Below are 22745 nucleotides of genomic sequence, written 5' to 3'. Positions count from 1 at the left end.
TTGCTTCTTATTTAGTACTCCTCCGTCTCATCTTTTAAGTAAATTGGTACTGTACAGATATTGATGAGCACAGATTCTAAATAAATCCTGATAATTTAAGAAATAAACATTAATTTACAGATCTATGAGGACAACTCATGGTGATATTTGGAAAATTTGCTTATTTCAGTGAAAAACTGGTTTCTGCAATTCACTTTTTTAAGGAAAGGTAGATAGACTTTTTGGCAAGAGAATGCCAGATGAAAGAGTAAGGGTCCAGCACAAAGGAACTCTTTAGATCCATTAGACCTCCATTAAAAAAAAATAGTACACTATTCTCAAATTGATGTTTTCTGTGCTTTTCTAAGACTTGCCCACCTATGACTCACCTGTGTGAAAAAATAATCTCCACACTGCCTTCATGGAGAAAAATTAATGGACCCAACCAGCTGATGTCCTTGCAGCAGTTTGTTTATGATGTACAGGAACACCTTAATCCCCTAGCAAACGAAAATGACCTACGGCATATTGCACAGCAGTTGCATAGCATAGGAGAAGTAAGTATTTTTATGTAAATTCCATCTCTTTATTTGCAAGATATTGTTCTGGTAGAATATTGCTTTATGAGTTTAAGCAGATGTCTAAAGTTGTTTGGTTTTTTTCTCTTCCTCTTAAGACATAAGTAGAGACTGCTTATTAACGCTTTCTGTTATCATTATGTCTTGTGGCTTCTATTTTGTTCAACATAACCTCTTTGAGACAGGAATAATTAGTTTATTGCTACAGTTGTAAGAATATAAAATACCCAGAAAGGATCACTATGTTATCACCTTCAATGAAGTGTTCACTGCATATGAGAGATTTATATGTGTCCATTAGAAATTGAATAGTAGGATAACAGCTTTGCATAAACAGCTTGCAAGGCATGACTAGGCTTTCCAGCTGTTAGGCTCTAATGGTTTCATTACTAGTGGAAAACAACAGCAAGATCTGGTTTTTGTTCTGAGTACTTGCCATATATTTAAATGCACTGTTTGCTTTTTCCTGTGAGCAGTGTTAATCAAGTTATGGGGTCAGTCTGTTAGGAAGGCAAGAACTTCGGCTATTATTTTGTACTTCACAGGATATAAACAGTAACTTTCATATTTATAAACAGATTAACATTATGCAGAGTGAAACTGTCCAAGATGTTGTGCTTCTGGATCCTCGCTGGCTCTGTTCTAATGTTCTTGGAAAAATCCTGTCAGTGGAGAACCCAAAAGCCCTCCATCACTATAGAGGTCGGTACACTATAGAGGACATCCAGCGTCTGGTGACAGATAGTGACGTGGAAGAACTGATACAGATTTTGGATGCCATGGATATTTGTGCAAGGGACCTTAGCAGTGGAGCAATGGTGGATATTCCTGCTCTCATAAAGACTGACAATCTCCACAGGTCTTGGACAGATGAGGAGGATGAAGTGCTGATTTATGGTGGTGTTCGAATAGTTCCTGTGGAACATCTTACCCCATTTCCTTGTGGAATTTTTCATAAAGTTCAGGTGAATCTCTGCAGGTGGATTCATCAGCAGAGCACAGAGGGGGATGCTGATATACGTTTGTGGGTAAACGGATCAAAGATTATGAATCGTGGAGCTGAGCTTTTAGTGCTGCTGGTCAACCACGGGCAGGGTATAGAGGTTCAAGTTAGAGGACTGGAAACAGAGAAGATCAAGTGCTGTTTACTTCTGGATTCTGTGTGCAGCACCATTGATAACTTAATAGCCACAACCTTACCAGGTCTTCTGACTGGGAAATATTACCTTAGTCCTCAGCAGCTGAGGGAACATCATGAGCCAGTAATGGTCTACCAGCCTAGAGACTTTTTCCGTGCACAGAGTCAAAAGGAAACATCATTAACTAACACTATGGGGGGATATAAAGAGAGCTTTAGCAGTATACTTTGTTTTGGGTGTCTTGATGTTTACTCCCAGGGAAGCCTAGGAATGGATATCCATGTTTCTGATCTGAATCTACTCACCAGGAGAAAACTAAGCCGACTTTTGGATCCACCTGATCCAATGGGCAAAGATTGGTGCCTTCTGGCCATGAACCTGGGCCTCCCTGATCTTGTTGCAAAGTACAATACAAATAATGGAACACAAAATTACTTTCTCTCAAGCCCAGTCCATGCCCTTCTGCAGGAATGGAGTAATGCACCTGACAGCACTGTAGGCATACTAATGTCTAAACTGAGGGAATTAGGTCGCAGAGATGCAGCAGATTTCTTACTGAAGGCATCTTCTGTATTCAAAATAAATTTAGATGCTAATGGTCAAGAGGCTTATGCTTCCAGTTGCAACAGTGGCACATCTTATAACTCGATTAGTTCTGTAGTGTCACGGTAAGAGGAGGTGTTTTGCATGGGCATCCTTTCAAAGCGCAGAAAGGATAAAAGATACTGCATAAAAGTTACAGTGCATACTAATTTATGAGATTTTGGATCAAAGGATCCTTCTCTGGCACCACCTTTTTTGTTCATAAACTTTCTACTCCTAACTGTGAATTGTTGCTCTTTATTAAAAAGACTGCTGTACTTCTGGTGGTTTAAAACTATTTCTGATAGAGAATGTGCTGCTTAATACTGCCATTTCAACTGGAAAGTCTTAACTTTTGGATTATGTACTGCAACTGTTTTATATAATTCTCCCCATAAAAGGTAGGGAGAGGAATAGCACATAGTACCTTTTACGTGTGTTTCTTACATTTGTTTTTTTCCCTTCCACTGTGTCCTCTGCTTAACATTTTTTTATATTTGTAAGGAGAGAAATCCACCATTTGTGGTCAATATGACCAAATTTAAGCGCATTGTTTTTAGCTGAAAAAGTGAGTGCCTTTTGCAGAAGGGAGAGTGCAGTTGATTTGAATGACCCTGCTGGAGTTTAAAGAACATGCTACCTCTGTTTCACTTAAATTGTCTGCATGCTTATCATTGCAAGTGGTGCTTGCCTGTTAATTTTTCCTGCACTTCTAAGACATTGGTGATGACCCATGCAGAGCATTCTTGTGCCAGTACTATACATACAGACATGTGATACCTAATCAACTTCAATTACAGTCAAATCATAATGTGAAAATCTCTTAAACTTGCCAATTATCATGCTTCGTTATTTCCATGCACCTCAGGTAAAAGTTCATATCATTATAGAGTTCAAAAACCACAAGTGTTGAATACTGCAGAATAATATTGTCTAGCTGTCAGTTGTAATTTGTGTATAACAAAGGTTTTCTACTATTAGATCCTGCATTACTTACTTCCTGTACTTGAAAACTTTGATGGGGATAAAAAAAAAAAGGAAGCAAGGTTTCTTGCAGTGATAACTTTAAAATTGATATGAGGGAATATGATCCATTCTCTGTTCTAAAAAGCATGTAATTTTCATGGTGCGATATGTGTTTGTTTATATATATTGTATGTATATATATTAAGACTATTTTTTCCCTAATCTTACAATGTAGTAAATTTTAAAGGATTTTTCTACAAATAAACTGTTGCTTGTTGCATCCTTGTTGATCACATTGTATTGATGAAGGGTATCAAAACTTCTCTTTTCTTTACAGTCACAATTGTGGAGAGGCAATGCCTGCCATCTGAAGTTCTGGGAACCTCCTGTTTGACTTCAGGGGGATTTCTTAGTAAGCTGCAGGAATGTTTATGTATTTTTTTTTTTACTGCAGAGGTGGTCCCTGTGCATGCAGAGAGATCTGCATTCGTTTCAGCAAATGGCAAGCCGAAGCAGTTTGCTACATAGCTTTTCCTTTGTGGTTTTTCATAATGGAAACCAACACAGCAAATGTGAGACTATCATCAGGAATCCTCCAGATAATACTGTGCTGCAGAGGGAGAGGACACTTGTGCTGCAATAATGGTCCTTTACATTAAATATCCCCTCATCACACAAGGGACTGTGCTGGTGCTGCTTATTTAAAATCTCAGCATCACTCCCTGTTAGCTGCACAGTCTTGGTATGGCACTCTATGCAGGCAGCTTAGCACAATACCTCTGCCCTGTGTATGCTGCAAAGGATTTAAGCAAGGTCTTCTTAAGATGCTAGTTGCTGTTTCCCCCTGCCTTTCCTTGCCTATTTTACTCTTACTTCATTAAATCTTTCCCCAGGTCCCGGCTATTGCTGGGCTCTATAGTTAACCATTCTTTTAAAGTCTAGTCCCCAGTAAGAAGTATAGTTTATGAGCAGTCCTACCCTGAGCTGTCTGTGTTTTGATATTCTGCCACTGACAAACTGTGTTCAGAATCTCCCACCGCTGCTCAAAGCAGCTCAGTGCAGAGCCCAGCTCCATGCAGTCTGTGTGTACCTCTGTCAATTAATGGCCACTATCATTCTTCACCTTCCAGCTGTAGACATTTTTAGTACTTTTGTCAGATTCTGATAAGTGGAGGGGTCTTTCTCATGTCAAAAAACTTACTGGGTTTCTACCCGAAAAGGTTCCTCCCCTGCCCGCCTCCCCAGATGCTTTATGCGCACTTGAGATGCGTGGTCAACTTACCAACACTCATTAACTACTCCTTTTGCTTTCTTTTTGTTTTTCCCTTCCCAACAGCATGTTCCTCACGGTTTCTTGCTTCCATTTACTCTAAAATGCAGCCCTGGGAGTATAAATTACTTAGTGGACTCTATGATGAACCTTTGACTAGCAGTCACAGCCTATTGCATCATTTACAGGTTTTGTGGTAAATAGTCTCAGGAAAGTGAATCACAGTCATAGGATAGCTTTGGATTCTTTTCTTATAAATCCTGTGCTACTGACCAAGAAAAGACAAATTTTTTTCCTAGATGACAATTTTGGGATTAAAAAAAAGGCTAACCAAGTGTTACAATCCCTTCTGTCGCTTCACTTTTATTAATTCCATGTTTTATTTTGTGAATGCAACTAGAAGGAGAACTTCATTCTACAGTTTTAAGAAATGTGTTTAAAAAATGCACAGATCCTGCCCTGACTCACTCCAAAAATGGAGAAAATGCAGGTCTTTGAAAGGTCAAAAAAGTTCAGTCATATGTGTACAGAGTGTATAGTTTATGCAAGGAACATGGTAAGCTTAGCTCCTGACAGTGAAATAACTGAAGCTGGATACTAACCATCTTTGTAGCTTCAGACAAGAGCTGCAGAAACATAACACTGAGGATAAAGCAATGAGTGACAATTTTAATTTTGTCTTCAAAATCCGTAATATAGACAAACTCTCAAGTTTGCTGCTCAAGGCCAAGATGCATTACAGATTACCTTGCAGTTTAGAAAAGTGTTCTACTGACACCCAGATTCAAATTTTGAAGAAATTTTCAGAAGAAGATAGGGTAGAAGCAAACACCTTGGTGCAGGCCATTTTTCCAATGATTTCTCCCCAGCATGCAGCAGCATGCATCGAATAAAAGAAGTGCTTCACGTTGCTATTTTTATTGCGTGTTACTGGTTGTACTGTCTTTGTAAGTTTTGTTGCTGACCTGACTGGTGAGTTTGGAAAGTAACAAGAGATCAGTGGCTACATGCAAGTGATTTGCTAACCTGAATAGTGAGTTTGGAAAGCCACAAGAGATCAGTGGTTACATGCAAATGATTTTAAGGTAGGCCAAGGGCATCCAGACGTGGCCTCGAGTGGAGGTGGATATATATGACTTCTCACCTTAAAAGGGTGAGGAGACAAGGGTAAGATGGAGACAGCCACAGGTTTTAGGATCTTTGGAATTCAAGTGATTGAGAAAGACTTATGAAACTACAAGAGTTTAGAAACTCCCGAATGTCACATGCTTGACAGAGCCAGGAGGTTCAGAAAGGAGCCAGTTTCCTAAATAGTCAGGTCTTTACAGAGAGCAACAGTGAAGTTGTTAGAGCTGGCTGTGCTGCAAGCCAATTCCAGGTCCTAAACCTCTGTTGGTTGTGTTCCTCCCTCAAAGGAGAAATTACCTCCTTAATTAATTGCAACCTTTTTATTGCAGAGATGCTGTGTTGCAGCATTGTTGTTTAAAACAGGTGCCTCGATTTGAGTTGCATCACTATTTCAGCTTTGCCAATGAAATGGGGAGTAATGCCCAAGTTGTAACTCTAAAGAACGTAAATGAAGCATGCTGTTGGCTAAGTCTGAGGAGATGGAGCAGCTTTGAAGGTGGCCTGAAAGCACTCTGCAAAATATTAAAATTTATTTCCATTTGATTTTTTATTTGTTAAATGTTGGGGAAGATGAAACAGGAAAACCTTGGAAATATGATTGCCTGACAAAAGATTTTGGGAATATGAAAACTACAGGCAACATCGAAATGAAATCCACTTTTGAAATACCAGGTCTTAGTTACTGAACAACTAGAAAACAATGGTATGGCCACTGAAGATAATCCCCTCTTGATTGAACAATACCCTCTGCTTGCAGGCAGGTCCAAGGGTCAGAGCAGACCCTACTAGCTCAGCAGAAGGGGTCCAAAGAGTAGTTTTTAGAAGTTAAGATGTAACACTCTATGGTAATATAAGAACTCTTATAGGCTGTATGTAAATGCTATAGGATTTGTATCTTGTATTAGATTGGTTAGTGACAATTAGAATATTCAGTACAGAAGATGATTTATTGTATTGTAACCAGGACTTCAGAGACTTCTATTCATTCTCACTTCCATTCTCTCTTCTATACTCTATTCCTCTCTTCCACTTCTACTCTTACTTCCACTCTTGCTCTTACACCCTCTCTCTCTCACCCGTTTTACTCTCTTGCTCTCTTGGGCCTGCTCAGAGCTGAGTCTGGCAGCTCTGAGCAGTGCCCCTATACCCACGCCTTTACAATAAACCGACTGTGTCCCAAGACCTGCTTATAGAGATCTCTCGTCTCCATCCGTCTCCATTCATCTACTCCCGGTCCCGACTGGACCCCTGAATCAAATAACCTACAGTTAAACTCAGTCCACTGGGTCACACACACACACACAAAAAGACATCGAAAGTTCATTCCTGTTTCTTTTCAGGCACTGTCTGACTAGAAGACAAGGTAATGGGTGGAAAAGAGAAAGAAAATCAGTTTTCAGCAGTTCCTAAGGTACTTGCTTTCCAAAAGGGTTACAGCCAACCCACTCAGACTTTGCAGGTTAAAGTATTTGGGTCTTCAGAAGTCAGATGAGTGGTATATAGAAGGGAACTGATGGTATTCCTCTGTATGGAACAGTGGGACCATCAGCTATGCTGCCTCAAAGCCAGATGAGGATCTCAGTGGAGCTGGTTCGGTTTTGCATTAAAGAAGCTGACCTAGCATTTTTGCACTACCCAGACTACTTTGGGTGAGGTCCAGATCCAGCACATGCATATTTAAAGATCATTTTTCAGAAAGCAATTATGTTGCTGAGTCAGTTGGATGTATCTTAAAATTCACTGGCCTTTCCCGAGAGAAGGCAAACCTGGACCATCTTGCCCAAACTCTGGCTCCTGCTGACACCAAGCCTAGGACACCTACACTGCCAATATGCACTCACATACCCTAGGCAGAGAGGAAAACTAAGAAGAATTTAGAGCAGGGTGATAAGGGGTCTCACACAGGAGCAAATGCTTGAACATGCTGCACATCTCATATGGATTTCTCGGCAAAGAGATGCTGACAGCCTGAGCCCACACATACTCCTCCTGCAGAAATGTAGCACCTGCTGCAATGGTGCAATGCATTTCTGGTGGCTCTGTGTCCAGGCTCATGAATCCACACTCTGTTGGATCTGCAGGATTCAGAGTGCAGCTCGGTGAGGCCTCTTCCCTATGGATTCAGGCATGGTCACAGTTGAGTGTAATGCACCTGGAGAAGCTCTGGGCTACGCGTTGGAAATATTGTCAGGATGCTTCTGCTGCACCTCAGCAATTGAAGCTGGAGGGCTGTGGGAGAGGGTTGGAATTTGCATGAGTAAGGACTAAGTGAGACACCAGCATGTGGTGCACAGGGAGGGGAGGCTGAAGTTGTACTTTTCAAAACTGCTGCCAGAGAAACATGGGAGAGAGGGGAGGGCTTCTTGCATTAGAGGGGTTAGACTGCTGATGTTAAAAGATGGCATGCATATGACTCTTTGAGTCATCTTGTGCTTCACTTTTTGTGCTGCTCATTGCATTGCAAAATCTACTTTTTTAGCCTGGCCACTAAGAAGTATAGTTTGACTTGTCTATTACCCATGAAAGATGAATCAGCCTCAATTTCAGACCCCCTACACAAGACTGCTTACAAGTCAAAATAGATGTAGCAATCAGCTAAGCAAAAGGAGCGCAAAGAGAAGGTCAGCAGTGAATCCTGCTATCACTAAATTTACCTACAAAGCACTATAACTTTGCATCATTTTTAGGTCTTTCTATTGGTTGCAAGTGTGAGAAGAAAAATACTCTGCAGAGTGCTGACTGTACTCAATTACTGCTAAGCCAAATCTTTTATTACTGGAAAAATAAAGGGTACAAGCCTGGAATTTCGTGCCAAAGGCAATGTGTCAGTGCGTATGAAAGCCAGGGTCAGGTCCAGGTGAGTTGGTTTGGAAAGTCCTACTTTCCTAAGCCTATAGTATGGATTATTTCATCATTCCTAAGGTATATATCTGCAGAAGAAGCAGGAAAGATATTTCTTTAGAGGTGTTTCTCAATAACGCCTGATAGCTAGGACTAGACGCAGATTTGGTTATACTTAAGAAATTTACCACCATCCTCTACAACTAGAACACTTCAAATGAAAATTTTCTACAGACCCCTGCATTTTATGTTGGCAGCTGGAGAATGTTGTAACAATTAACCTGGAAAACATTGAAGGACGTGAGTCACCATAACCAAATTAGCATCAGACAGGATGGGCTAAATTTCCTCATTTGCTCAGTCAGAAGGAAATATCACTTGCAGTTGCTAGACCTGGTAGTCAAGTACCAGTACTGGTTTCAGAGGAAACTTAAGGCCTCACCTGAAGTATCAATCTGCTTACAGAGGTTCAGAAAGGAGCTGCATGAATGTTTAAACTGATGGATTAACACAGTTTCCATGTAGGCTTCAAGAACTGAATCAAGGTCCAAAGCTTGCAAGTGCTACTGGGAAGAGGAGGATCTCCAGGCCTTTTTATCCCAGGTAATAACACCTGGATAAGAAGTGTTTTGCAAAGCACTTACTGCTACCATCCCAGGAAAATACAGAAAGGAACCTAATCTACTGGTGTGAATTTGGGTCTACAGGACAGATATTAATGGATGAATACAAAGGTACCATGTGACTTCCCATTTGCCATTCATTCTCCAAGACATACTGTTGGTTTGTACTTAGCAAAACAGGGAGAATATTTTTCAGCAGAAGGTGAAGCAGAGTTACAGGAAGAACCACTTTCCCAGCTGTGACTTAGCACCATGCAGTTGTCCTATTTCTTACTATCATGGCTAGGAAAGCGCTACAGAACTCCCACAGCCACCAAAGAAAAGCATGCCAGGGAGAAATTTTGGCTTTTTTTATACATTCTTCTTCAGTAAGGATGTTCAGTTATTTAAACATTCAGTCTTCCGTGCTAGCATAGTATTTTCACAATTCCCTTACCAGACCCACCTTTCTGCTTTAAATTACTCACTGCAGGGAAGAATGCTACATCACTCGTGAAAGGCTGTCTGTGGCACCAGGTGAGCCAGGCGTTGCACGGAAGGAGAGCACAGGTCAATGCGAATGCATGGGATGGTTGTTAGATAAACATGATGGTCCCAGGGCCTCTTTCTACCATCACTTCAACCATGTACCCAACTCCAGCAAAATTCAGCTGTGCAGTGTGGATATGATCTCTGAATTTCCCATGGATATACGTGTAAATACCAAAAATGGCATCTGGTGAAGAGAATAGAGGTGCAACTGTTTTATGTTTTTCTTTATGGTGTGCTAGACTTAAAGCATTTTTCACATTCCACCAGGGAGCTCAAGAGCAGACTTCATAATCACAAAGGGATCTCACTAAACTCAAGTTTGATGTTCATCTGTACTTGTACAACTGCATTAAGCACTAAGGGGAGCGTTTCTGACTCTTTCAGTGTTCATTGGACTATACCTTTTCATTTCCAGAAGTGAAGCCAATTTATATAAAATTGCTAGAAGCCACTTTTCAGCAAATATTTATCATCGTCATCTCTGATGCACATTGTTTTTAGGATGTTGTTTCAATGAAATCTCCAAAAGAAAAGTTTTCTCCAATGGAAAAACATAATCTTTGGCAGAAATTTTCCATAATCTCCTAAGAGAAACTTCTGCCAACTGTTACTTTGACTGGTAAATGAAGTAATATCCAAATTGTTTCTGTTGTTAGAAGAATTAGTTTCAAAATCTGGTAGAAAAAACTCCTGTAATCCACTATCAATCTGGAACCACAACTCCTTTTTACACATCTACATAGCAATACCACAGCGTAGTCCTGACTTCAGTGTGCCTTTGCATTACAGACAGAAGTTGTTGTGGTTTAACACCAACAGGAAATTAAACGCAAATAAACCACTCCCTTATCCCCAAAACTTCCAGTAAGGGAGGGACAAAAGCAGAGGCTATGGGCTGAGATAACAATTTTCTCAATGCAAAAAGCAATGGAATAAGAAACGCACAATAACAACAAAATGAATACAAAAAGTATACAAAGAGAGAGGGTGTTTTACCCACAAAAATGTACTCACCCTCAGGAACACAAACAAGATGGCGGACCCCAGACAAAGGCAATATGGCAACCTTCCCCCGCCCTGCACCTGCCAAGAACAAGGGCCAAGAGGATGGCGGGGCTCCCACAGGCAGTGTTTCCCAACACCTTCCCTCTGGAGAGGGGGAGGCAAAATGACACCCTTCTGCTAAGGTGCCTGGGTTTTCCTGCCGAAGCCACCATGTGGGAGGTGTAGAGGAACAACCTGGCCAGGCCCCCTGCAGCACTCAGTCAGGCCCCTCCCTGCCACCAGGGCAGGGTGAAGGAAGGCTATTACCGCAGGCCTGGGCCCTAGGGGATATCACTGTGTCCCGCAGCCATAGGGAGGAGGAGGAGGAGAGAAGATCCAGCAGGCAGGAATTGTGCAGCAAGATTGATTGATTTAATTATTTTACAAACTCTTTTATAGACTTTTTTCTTCACAGTCTAATTGGACAAAGGATCAGCCACCCCTTGGGGTGATTGGCTAAAATCCTAAAACATCCGTTGTCAAAATATTTTTCTACTATACCATAAACAAGACTTTCCAAGGTTGCAGGTGGCTTGGTTGTTTACATACCCTGCTACCTCTTCTGTAAGAGAGAAAAGTCTCTCACAGAAAATAGCAAGAAAATCCTTGCTAGCAGCATTTTTGTATCTACAGAAGGCCACCTTCCCTAACAGGAATTTACAGCCCTGCATCCACGCATACACAGCACGTACGAAGACTGTTATGCCACTGCAACCTTATTATTAACATCCACCAGGCCCAGAGCCACATTTTGCATGAACTAAAGCCAATTTCCATTTGTAGCTTGGAGAAACTGATCTGCAGACCTAATCACATCCAACTCGGGCTTACGTTTCTCTGCCTGTGCTGAGGTTAACCTCAAAAAGTAAAGTGTGCAAACAGTGCTAATGACAATTTTGGGAAGCAGTAGGATCAGGTGCAAATACAGTAATTTCAGTTGTAACAAGGAGCTGTTTGTATTCTTTTTCTGCAACTTCCAGTTTTAAAATTTATCTGCCAAGTCAATTCATTTGTCTTTTTCAAATCTAGGAAATGAAATGAAGTATGGAAATCTTGTAGTGTAAGTGATTTTGGCTATATTGTGAAACAAGACAACTAAGAAACTGGGCTGGAATTGCTCAATGTAAACATTGTCCAAGAGCAGTCTTTCACACCAAGAGAGAAGCTGATTTCTGCCTCCTCTGCTTGGTACAAGTGTTTCCTGTGTATGCCCAAGCAAAAGACTTCCTACTGTGGACCAGAGGGTGCTCCCCAACACTTAAAAATCCCAGCTGGAGACATACTGTGTCATGTTCGTAATTCAGACAAGGCCTTCATTACCACTGCCAACAACAGGGATTTCTTGAGTGCTCTGTTGCCATCAGGCAGGGTGTGGTGCAAGGTTATGAAACATCCTCTGCCACTTAGTTTTCATCTGACACATGCTTAATTGTGAGGATGTCCTTCCTCTTATTATTGTTTGAATCAGTCCCACGGTTGATGAGAAATGTTGGCTAAATCATGTTATACAGTAAGAAGTATTTAAAGCCACAGCCATAGTATTATGGTAAAGGCAAGTTCAGATGACATGTTATCTCCTCACATTTCCCAGCATTAGCCAGGAAGAGCACTGTCGTATTCCTGATGGGCAGAGATGCAGTAGTTGACATGACAAAGGGACTGGCCTGGATGCCCCTGTGGAGGGAGGAGGGCTGCAGTGTAAGCCATAAGTAAGGGAGACTTTATTCAATGTTCTCTGTCATCTCCTGCTATTTCTATTAATTATATGGAAGGAGACTGGTGATAAAGGTAGAATGGGAATGTGAAAAAGAAGGAAATGTGTGAAATGAGTGGGTTTTGACCTTGTCGAATGGTTGGGAATATTATTTACTAGTAGATGTTGATCGAAGGTGCAGTGTTCAGATGCCAAGGACTGAAATTAGAGTCTAGGGTCAAAAAAAGGATGATGTTCTTGCACAAGGAACAAGTTCCACAAGCTGTATCATAAATAGCATAGTCCTTCCTTCCAGCTTTTAGTCCACCAAATTAGAGAGACAGTTTCAAATCTGAGAAGCCAAATGTGCTCCTCCTAACCTCTGCTCCCTGAAGCCTACCTGTGATTGCCAGCTCCAACAAACCAAGTAATAAAACACTTTGGGGAGTGGGAATGGAATAATTAAGTGTTGAAACAATCAGACTAGAAAACAGCATTCACCTTTGCGACACATCTACGCTGCTTTCTGCAGGGAGCAGAGACAGTTTTAAATGGCAGCTGGAGGCAATGACAAGTCCTCTTCGTTACTCACCATGATGCAGAGAGTCTTGGGAATGGGAGGCCCTCGTTTATCTGTAGTCAAGGTAAACAAGGCACCTGGAAAATAAGCCACTCTTTCTAAAGCCAGCCCATGTTCTGGTATGGTTTCCTGGAGAGCCCTGTACGTCCAGTTCTGACAGAGTCCCTTTAGATTGATTGCAAGAGGGAGTCTAATTCTGCCAGCTTAGTAAATGCTCTGTTCAGCTTACCTAAGCTGGCTTGTAAAAGAAGCATGGTTAGAGGTTAGTGGGAAACTGTAAACAAAACTAAGCATGTAGCAGCTAACATAACTACAGGGTTGAGGCAGAGAGGAGCAGGTGCTCTTCTGGATGATAGCCACAGTTAAAAGCCTTAGTCCATGTGTTTTGATTGGGAGACTGCTGGCAACTGATCAACAAATGTGACCAAGGCTGACGTCTCCTGTTTGGAGGGTAGTTGGTGTGTGAGAGTGCATGTGTGTTTACAGCTAGAGTCAGGACAGATGACAGGGGTTAGGTACTCTGTTGCAGCAACTTTCTGTACTTCTCATGTTTTGCTTTTATTTACTTTTTAGTTTTACTTTAGTCCAGAATATTTTGGCAAAAATGGAGAGAGAGTAATAGAGAGTTTATATCTGATATGTACATGCTAGGCTAGGTGTATTAGATTCTGGTTGGTGTGAATCTCTGCCTAGCTTGCCACAGAAGAGATTTTAACCAAGTTCTGCCATAAGTCAGCCCTCTAGTCTCAACACTGTAAATTTTGATGGTCCATTTTTCCTGAGCTTCTTAAACTAATCTAAAGCCGTGTTTCACTAAAAGGGAAAGACCTGTCCTGTCCACCCTTGCTTTTCAGTCTTTCACACTAGTACCTGGCATGCTCAGCCAGTTCAGCTCACTCATCCAGCAGGAAGCTGTCACTTGGCTTTTGAGGGCATTGTTTGCAGCCCAATGAACTTGCTGCTACAGCTTAGAGCAGAAATGAGAATTGACAGAAGAGGGAGGGGCCAGAATGTCTCTTTCAGGGCTAATCCTGGTTCAAATCAGCCTGAATTGCTTGATAAACCACATCCATAAATAGCTTCAAACTCTGTTAAGGTGTGACTCCAGTATTTGTTTTAGCTAAAAGTATTTCCATAAGCTCTGGTTAAACTGTCTAGATGACAGCGGCCCTTGGCAGAAACTAAAACAGCCCTCTACTCACCACTTCCAGGGAAACAGCAACTATCCCAAATGCAGAAACACTAGCAGATGTGAGCTGGGAGAGTTTGTACTATGGAGAATGTTTAACCAGAAAGGCAAGCCCTGAGACCAACAGCACCTGTTCTGGAGAGGACAGCACAGTAAATGCAGCACTGTGGGATTGACCTTTCCTGACTCAGTGCCCTCCCTTCAGTACTAGGTTACTCCTGTTAGCAAATATAGAGTGACATCCACAGCCCTTTCCTTCTCTCCTCAGGCTGTCTGGGTACAGCTAATTCTGGTTCATCTGGTGATGAAGGCACGGTTAGTACTGAAGAAAGGAAAAGGAAGTTTGCTGTGCTCCTGCCTGTGCCACAGTGGCACTGCTGAAGTCACAGAGTCCATCCTTGACCCAGCCCTCTGTGGTGTGCTGACAGTTTATAGTCCTGCCCTGCCTGCAAGGGCTGGGATGCAGTTCAGCTCAGGCAATGTTTCTAAAACTAGTTCAAGTCTCAGTGCTGCAAAAGCTCTTGAGCTTTCAAAAGACCATTACTTTTGCTAAGTTCCTAAGAGCTGTATAGGGTATGCTGGTCCTCCAGCCCTGTCACGGAGGTGCAGATGTAAGCCATTACCCATCTCAACAGGACCTGGGCTTTACATGCTGCAACAAAACAAGAACTGGGAGGAGAGAGGCTAGATAGAGGTGTGGATGGAAAGGCACAGAACATGAAGAAGAAATGTGGTACTACTCACCATTAAACATTTTTGAGCAAAACTCAAACATTAGTGTGTCATCTGTCCCACTTCATCTCTTTCATCATACCCATCAGATATTTTCAGTCTATTGGTTTTTGGATTTGTTGCTTTCCTTTCAGTCTGAAAAGAAAGGGGAAAAAATGCATGCTTTTATAGATAGGCAGCAGCTGCTGCAAATGTTGCTTCCTAAACCAATATAATGAGCAGGGTTAATTTTAAATTCAAAGTACTATTACAAAGCAAGACTCAATTTTCCATTTCTTGCACACCCAATACCACTGATGGTTTCAAGACCTGAGTCTACATGACTCTGGGAAAACATTAATAAAACAAACCAACAAATCATGCCAGTTCTGTCAGTGAGTCAGAAAGCATTTTCCTGTATTTGAAAAAACCCTGATGAATTTAAGAGCTGTTCTGTGATCCTGCTTCTGAAGAACGGTCTTCATTTAATCTGTTCGCTCTTCACCCTCAAAGAAGCAGGGCTTGCCATGCTGTGGCTGGCACATGGCCCCAGTTGTCTGCAGGGGCCATGCTCCAGAAACAGCCTTGCAAGAAAGGCACCACCCTGAAGCTAGAGCAGCGGTATCAGCTTGGACCCGGATACCAGGTCAAGTGTGACCAAGGATTAAGGCATTGCTTTTGGATGGTGGGTTTCCCAGGTATTGCAGCTGGATACCAGACTGTGGACAATATCGCAGCTAAACTGTTTCTGTAGATCAGGGTGAACTCTGAGTGGTCCACATTTTCTCAATGAAGAAGTTACAGCACCCGTCACCATTTGACCCTGCTCACTGGGAAGCGGGTGTTTTTTGTGTAACAGTATCAGCTGCAGACTTATCAATGATGCAGCCTCCTCACAATTCTCCCTGTCCCAGGATGTTTTCTGCACCGTGGGGAAGATGTGCAGATTGGGAAAGTCACACTTCATGTGAATGGAGGATGGTATTAATTTTTACAACTTCCAGAGTCTTTGAGTCCCTAAGTAGTACATGTATTAAAAAGGAGTACAGAAAGCTATTTATAATTCTATTTCCCTGTATGTTTTGTCTTTTATTTACTGTGTATGGAAACTGCATTAATTTATCAGGGCTTTGGAAATATGTATTTTTGAATTATTTCCTCTTCATGTATAAAGCAAATGTACAGACTCATCAAAATAAATAAGTACAAAGGACTGGGCTGTGCTATGGAGAAAAGCTGTACAGTTCTGGACAGGCAAAAGATCTGTCATTGCTTCAGATGTGGGTAACAGTGGCCTTTACATCTGCTTCCAAAGTGCAGAGGTATTACCGCAGGCCTGGTTCCTACGGTATATCACTGTGTCCCGCAGCCATAGGGAGGAGGAGGAGGAGAGAAGATCCAGCAGGCAGGAATTGTGCAGCAAGATTGATTGATTTAATTATTTTACAAACTCTTTTATAGACTTTTTTCTTCATAGTCTAATTGGACAAAGGATCAGCCACCCCTTGGGGTGATTGGCTAAAATCCTAAAACATCCGTTGTCAAAATATTTTTCTACTATACCATAAACAAGACTTTTCAAGGTTGCAGGTGGCTTGGTTGTTTACATTCCCTGCTACCTCTTCTGTGAGAGAGAAAAGTCTCTCACGGACTTAGAAAATAGCAAGAAAATCCTTGCTAGCAGCATTTTTGTATCTACACAGAGGTACAACTTTTACCTCTCCAGCAATTAAAAAAATGCACTAGCTAGGATATGAGATGCATGTGCATTGACTTAAAAGACAGAAACCTGAAATGGAAATGAAGAGAAACAAAAATTCCTTCAAGTGGAAAATTAGAGACAGGTGAGAAGGGCAAAATGTAAGCAAGCAGGTTTCCCACAGTCAGCAATTCTTCCAGGCTTTATATTAGTCATTTTTCTGTTTAAAAAACTGGGGGTTTTTTCTTATTTTTTCCTGCTTAAATGTTTAAGGGTGTTTTCTTTAAACTGTTCAAAACTAACTTCAATAGTTGAGTACAGGGAAAAACCAAGAGAATGTGTAGTGCTAAGCAGAGGAGTCACCCAACCAGCCTGTGTGAAGATACTTCCCTGCACAAGTATTTTATGTAGGAAAAACCACTAAGTACCTTTGAGGACTAAAATGAGAAGTCCAAATGTTGAAGATTTTGATGGAAGCAAAGATCTTCTTGGAGGAAATAATCTGTAGACTCTCCCTTTCCTGATCTCATTTTCCCCTGCTAAGACGGCCAGTACGTTTTCACTAACTAGGTTTTTATCAATATTATTAGGGCAGGAGAGGGAGTACAGTCCCAAATTCTGAAGCTGAGTTTCTGTAAAGAAATAGGAACCTGGCTTTTTGACTCCCTCAAAAGAGCTGTTTTTGCAGTGTTACAACATGCAACTCTCGCTGGTGTCCACTGGAATTTGATGAGTTTCTAAAAGCTGCCTTTCAACAATAACCAGGCATACAAAGCATCTGTGATGTCTTCCTGGCTGTAGCAGTTTGTTTATCAGTAGTACAGAGAGAATAACATGCCTGTATCTCTCTGTAAGGAGGCTTCCAGGAGCTGCCTGCAGCTTACAGACACAGACAGACACTGTTGCTGGCTCTCTAGCATAGACAGAGGTAAGAAAGTTCAGTCATGTCATCAAGGAAGAGTGGGAGGCATTGTAAGGGACTTTCTGAGAGCATTCTCAAAGGGCTCTAATGTGGTATATGCCAGCTAAGAGTTCCTTGCAATTGCAATTGTCACATAAAAGAGAAGAGAAACTGCAACTGAATAGAGACAGGCAACTGTGCAAACCCTAGTCTGTTGCGAGTCAGTTACAAGCAGCATGCATCTGGCAGTGTAAAGATGCTTCCAGCCACCTCTTACACAAGTCCTGCTCTAAGTAAATGCAGTCCTACAGCCAAGAGGAGCTTTGACGCTTGCTTGCTTGCTCATTATTAAACATTAGAATAGTATTTGCTGCTGCTTCTATCCTAAAAGTCATCCAGACTAGAACTGCAGGTGCTGCACTTTGGTATGAATCATAGCGTAAATATTGCCACAGTCACTGCTTGTCACAAACAGGTTTATTTCAAAATGACCATTGCCACATTCCTCCTTTGTCTGGCTGTTCTACAATTCTTCCTCGATTCCTGTCAGCACACTTGCCGTTGGGAGGTGAGAGAGATGGTCTTTTTTTGTCTCTCATCACCCTTGGAGGCACAATCTGTACAATTCACCCATGAAAGAAGGTGAGGGCTCTCTCATCTGACCATTCCATAAGATAAACAAATATGCTGATTTCACACAGTCTTTTTTTTTTTTTTTTTTTTTTTTTTTTTGCAATATAACCACAAATCTATTACATCCGATTTCCTGCACAGCCTGTGTGCAATGCATTCTGGTAAAATAAGGGGAGGTGTCTTGTGCAGGGAGATCCTGGAGTGCACTGCTGCACTGACTCAAGTCTGCCTGGGGACACAGCATTGCACAATCGTCAAACTGCATAGCACAACTTGCCCTGACCCCATCTCCTCCCCTCTCTCACCTCCAGTCTGTCTGTACAGGGGCTTCTGGGGAGATAGAGAGGGCATTGCAGCAGGAGGGACACATCTCTCATCAGACCTTCAGCCATCCCACTGTCCTTTTGCAACATCGTGCCTTCAGGCTATCTGTCAGCCTGAGGGTAAGAATTCAGTAAACAAGAGCACAAATCAAAAACCAACATTGTGACCTATTTAATGGGAAAAAGACTATGTCAACCCAAGCTACTGGCAAAACTTGTTTCATTGCTATAGCTGCTAGCCAAGTAAGTCATGTGTGGGCACATGCATTTGAAGTCACCATGCTAGCAGGGCTCCTGCTCCACACTTTTAAATGTCCTTGTAAAGGCTTGGTTGGATGGGAATGTATCTAGGCACATGCTATTTCTGCAGCAGCAAGAAGAGACTGGGAGTTGTTTCTCAAACGGAAAGCATAATGCCTTTCTTGATCAAGCAGTCTGGGTACCGTATGGGTACCATGTGAGTGGTGTGTGTTTGTCCCAAAGAAGGCACTATGGAGGACACTGTTCTCCACTCTGTCTTCTGCTGCATGCTTTCAGTTACCTCCTTCATGTAGATAGATAGCTGGGCAACAACTTGAGAAGAAGCCAAGCAAAGGTTTGCAGGGATGTTTACAGCACAGCGGATGACTTTTTAGTCAAAGAGAAGGGGGACAGGCAACAAACCAAACACATCTATTCCAGTCTGAGGAAGCTCCAAAGAAATCAAATTGTTCCAGTGACAAAAAAAAACTCTACAGAGATGGTAAGACAAGAAAGCATAAAGCAAGGCTCAAGGACAAGTGGGGAAAAAAAGAAAAAAGAGCCATAACAAGGCCTCTGTAATACAGCAGCTTTGATCTTCTGCCCTAACCCTGCTAGTTTCCATGTACAAGTAATGTGACTGCTAATCTTCTGCTAATCTTATCTCTGAGTAGCATAGCTTCATCAACTCTGCCTGAAGAAAATGCTCAGCTTGTGATGCTTAGAACATTCTCCTCCACACATCAACAAGCACACATATTTCTCTCCACAGTGCAAATAACTTTTAACAGAAGAAACCAGGAGGGATTGGAGGAGATTCCTTCTGTCATGAAACACGTGGTATACAAACAGCAACACCACCACCATAGATTCACTGTATTCAAGCCCTCAGTTTGGACCCTTTGGACACTGGAGATACATATATATAAATATAACTATGAAATATTGCTGTAACACTTGTACAGGTGTGAAACAAAACACTAATGATCCTTATATACTTCATTGCAGAAAGTAACCCTGGAAAAAACTGCTGTGTGGTCTTCACAGTAGCTTTGGGGAAGGAAGAAAATTTCTTAACAGTTCCACTTGGCCTCCATAGCATAACATTCACTTACACAACTCTGAGAAATTTGTTGATTTCTCAAGTCAGGTGTCAAAAAATGTCAAGTTACTCTCCATTTAGTCCTCTGAGAAATACTGTCTTAAATTATACACTCTTCAAAAGACACTTCATTCAGTAGAGTGCATTTATGTGCCCTATAATTAGTTTTTTATTTTAGTCTTCCTGAAATTTAGTGCTACAGTGCTGGGAAAAAAAATGATGCAGTGCATTACAAGTGCATAAAAGACTTAGTGTTATCAGCTATTCCCTGAGCAGAAAAAATTAATTCTTCCATCCCACTGAAGCAGACAACTTAGGTGTTAAGGGCTTAGTCCTGCAAACATTTTAAAGTGTGTGTGTGTAGTTTATTCATGTGAGTGAATTGACAGAATTATATGAGACCACCTCTGTGGATAATAATACAAGGCATGGTTTTTCTTCAGAACTGGCATGACTGGAGGTTCCAGCCATTTGTTGAAGAAATGCCATCTATAGAAATGGGATAGTGTTCTATTTTTAAAATGTGTACTGAATAATGGACTACTCAGGCAATGTATTGACCTTTTGTGATGATTCTTTCATCCTAACTGCTTTTCTAAGATGCTTTCTTAGGAAAACAATTGATGTTTATTATCATTGTTGGTTCCTGTTACTGATGAGAAGCACATTGTCACACCTTACTTGGCAGTGACAGGATGCTCAATTTTTAGTGATTTCACTTACCCCAGAAGACTTCACCTAATTAGAAACAGTCAAACGGAAAAGCAAAACTCATCCTGCCTTTGCCTCCTCCTTTGTCTGTAGGATGCCTGCTTGCAGTACAAAGTCTTGAGTTCTGTAGACAAGGATATTGCACTGCCTGTTTGCTTCAACACACTTCACTTTCTTTACAAAAGAAGCACAGGTAGGAATTGCTCTTCTTAGCTACAATTAATCATTCCAAGAATCTACCAGGCTTCGGTAATAACACGGAGGTAGCTGTGGGATCTTCCACAAGTAAATGAGACAGAAGCTGTGGAGATAGATGTCAACATGGATGGCAGAAGAAGTAGTGTGAGGGCAGAACCAATGAATTTTCATTATTGTTGGGGCTCTCTTTTGTCTCCTGTTCATTCTTTTCTCTCTGTATCTCTTCCCATCCTCACTGAGCAAGTGAAAGCTGTGCCACAGATTGAAGCTGTAGATGCTCAGATTGGGAAACACTGCAGTGCAGCTGCCAAGCACTGGTTTATAGCAGCTGTAGTCTCCCTGGCTTTCCCCCAGCAGAGGCTCTGGTTTGGTTTTCTTCTCTCCTATCAAAAAGCTGCCTTCCAGGAAAGTTGGAGATTTCTCCCTTTCGCATCTGACTTGTGATGGCTAATGTCTTCAAAAGATATAGAAGGGAAATAGACACATGGATGACGTGGTGCCCTAGGTCTGATATTCTCTAGGGGGAAAAAACAAACAGAAGGTACTGATGGTCTGACTAAGGGAGTGGGAGCAGGACAAGTGTGAATCTCACCATTTATTCTGCATTGCCTACCTAATGGAACTCTTACTCGCACACTTTCAGCTCAGCCTACGTAAGGATGCATGGTAAGGCACTGTGTGCTTCACTATGATTCATGTGAAACTTGAATATTTTCTTGAATTCAAAAGCTGTTTGAGAAATGTGAGGTAACCCTAGTGGTTCCCAGAACCGGTGGGAGAGAGGAACAAAATGGAAACATGGGGAAAACAGGCAACAAGCAAGTGAATTATGCATATACACAACTGCAAGTACATAACTGAAGGTAAGGATAAGGTTGTCCAGGGACCTGAGGATAAAACTGTTCCTTCATGATATTTCTCCCTTGCTTAGGATTCATAAAGAGCCACTCACAGCCCTACTATCTGCAGTCTTATAAAAAAAACACTCACTGCACCCTGCAGCTGAGCATCTGTGAATTATGCTCTAGTATGTGAGAACAAGTAAGAAGTATCCTCTAAGACTTCTCTGCATGAGGAGGAGAACAGCAAAAAGTCAGCCAAGACCTCACCGGTCCATGATATTTCTAGACTGCTATTTTCTCCTTCAAGCCTGTAGTTAATTCAGGATGCAGAACTACATCTGAGCTGAATTGAATTACAAATCATTGATGAATTCTTGTTGTCTTTCCAGTGTTTTGCATAAAACAAATGGTTCAGGCCCTTTTCAAAGAACATACTAGCAATTTATCATTAAAAAAAAAAAAATCAGTTTGAGAATTGGCTTTCATCTTCTGCCACTAAAGTTTGGGCAGTGCTGCAGTGACATATATGCTGATTTGTAATCCCAAAAAATTTGTTTCTGCAACCAGGCTCTAGCTAGGAAAACATGTAGAAACAAGTCTTGACAGCTGTGTGAAGGTTTTACAGAGACACTGGTCCTGAATTATTTTCAGGCTTGATCCCTTATTCCCTCACAGGTCTTGGTTAACAAAGCATTGTTAGTTAATGTTTGTGGAAGAGGAAGGTATTTAAACAATGCAAAATAGTGCCTTTAGTAGTGATATCATTACAGTGAGGTATTTTATTATCTCTTTTTTATTTTGTTTTGATTATCTTCAGTCAAGATCTAGCCAAAACCGTACAATGTGCATTAACACAATATCTAGGGTGACTGCTGACCTCTGCTTCTCTCAAAGGATAGTGATAAGGTAAGGCTAACACTTAATGAAATCAAATTTTACAGAGTGAATGGTCTTGGTGATAAAGCTTAGGGGCGGGGGGAGGAAGAACTTATTTTTTGCTGGTTTTATTTTGAAGAATTTGAGGCATAAAAGAGCATATAAAGGACTATGAACTGACTTGATGGGTGTAAGAGAAAAGTTGTGGGAAACGTTAAAAAATCCCATATATTCTGCTTAGCAACTCTGTCCTTTGTCTGTCTTAATTTTCACTCTGCATGAGGAGCCATCAGTACACAACCTTAGTCATCTGAGGGAAGATTAGGAGAAGGACTACTGGCAGCAGAGGGGCCCACGTCTGAGGAG

General features: G+C 41.5%; 1 protein-coding gene across 2 annotated transcripts in view; it reads left to right on the top strand.

The window, feature by feature from the left end:
* Positions 1-3524, top strand: part of DAPK1 (death associated protein kinase 1) — an 87356-nt gene extending 83832 nt beyond the window's left edge. For both annotated transcript variants that reach the window (XM_032095688.1, XM_032095687.1), the window contains 2 exons: positions 348-536; positions 1136-3524. In XM_032095688.1, coding sequence (XP_031951579.1) covers positions 348-536; positions 1136-2368 — 1422 coding nt within the window. In that variant the 3' untranslated portion in view covers positions 2369-3524. The remainder of the gene's footprint in view (positions 1-347; positions 537-1135) is intronic.
* The last annotated feature ends 19221 nt before the right edge of the window (positions 3525-22745 follow it).

The sequence above is a fragment of the Corvus moneduloides genome, chromosome Z, assembly GCF_009650955.1.
Source record: "Corvus moneduloides isolate bCorMon1 chromosome Z, bCorMon1.pri, whole genome shotgun sequence".
NCBI classification, from domain to species: domain Eukaryota; kingdom Metazoa; phylum Chordata; class Aves; order Passeriformes; family Corvidae; genus Corvus; species Corvus moneduloides.
Note: the sequence above shows the minus strand (reverse complement) of the source record. Positions and strands in the feature narration are given on the sequence as shown.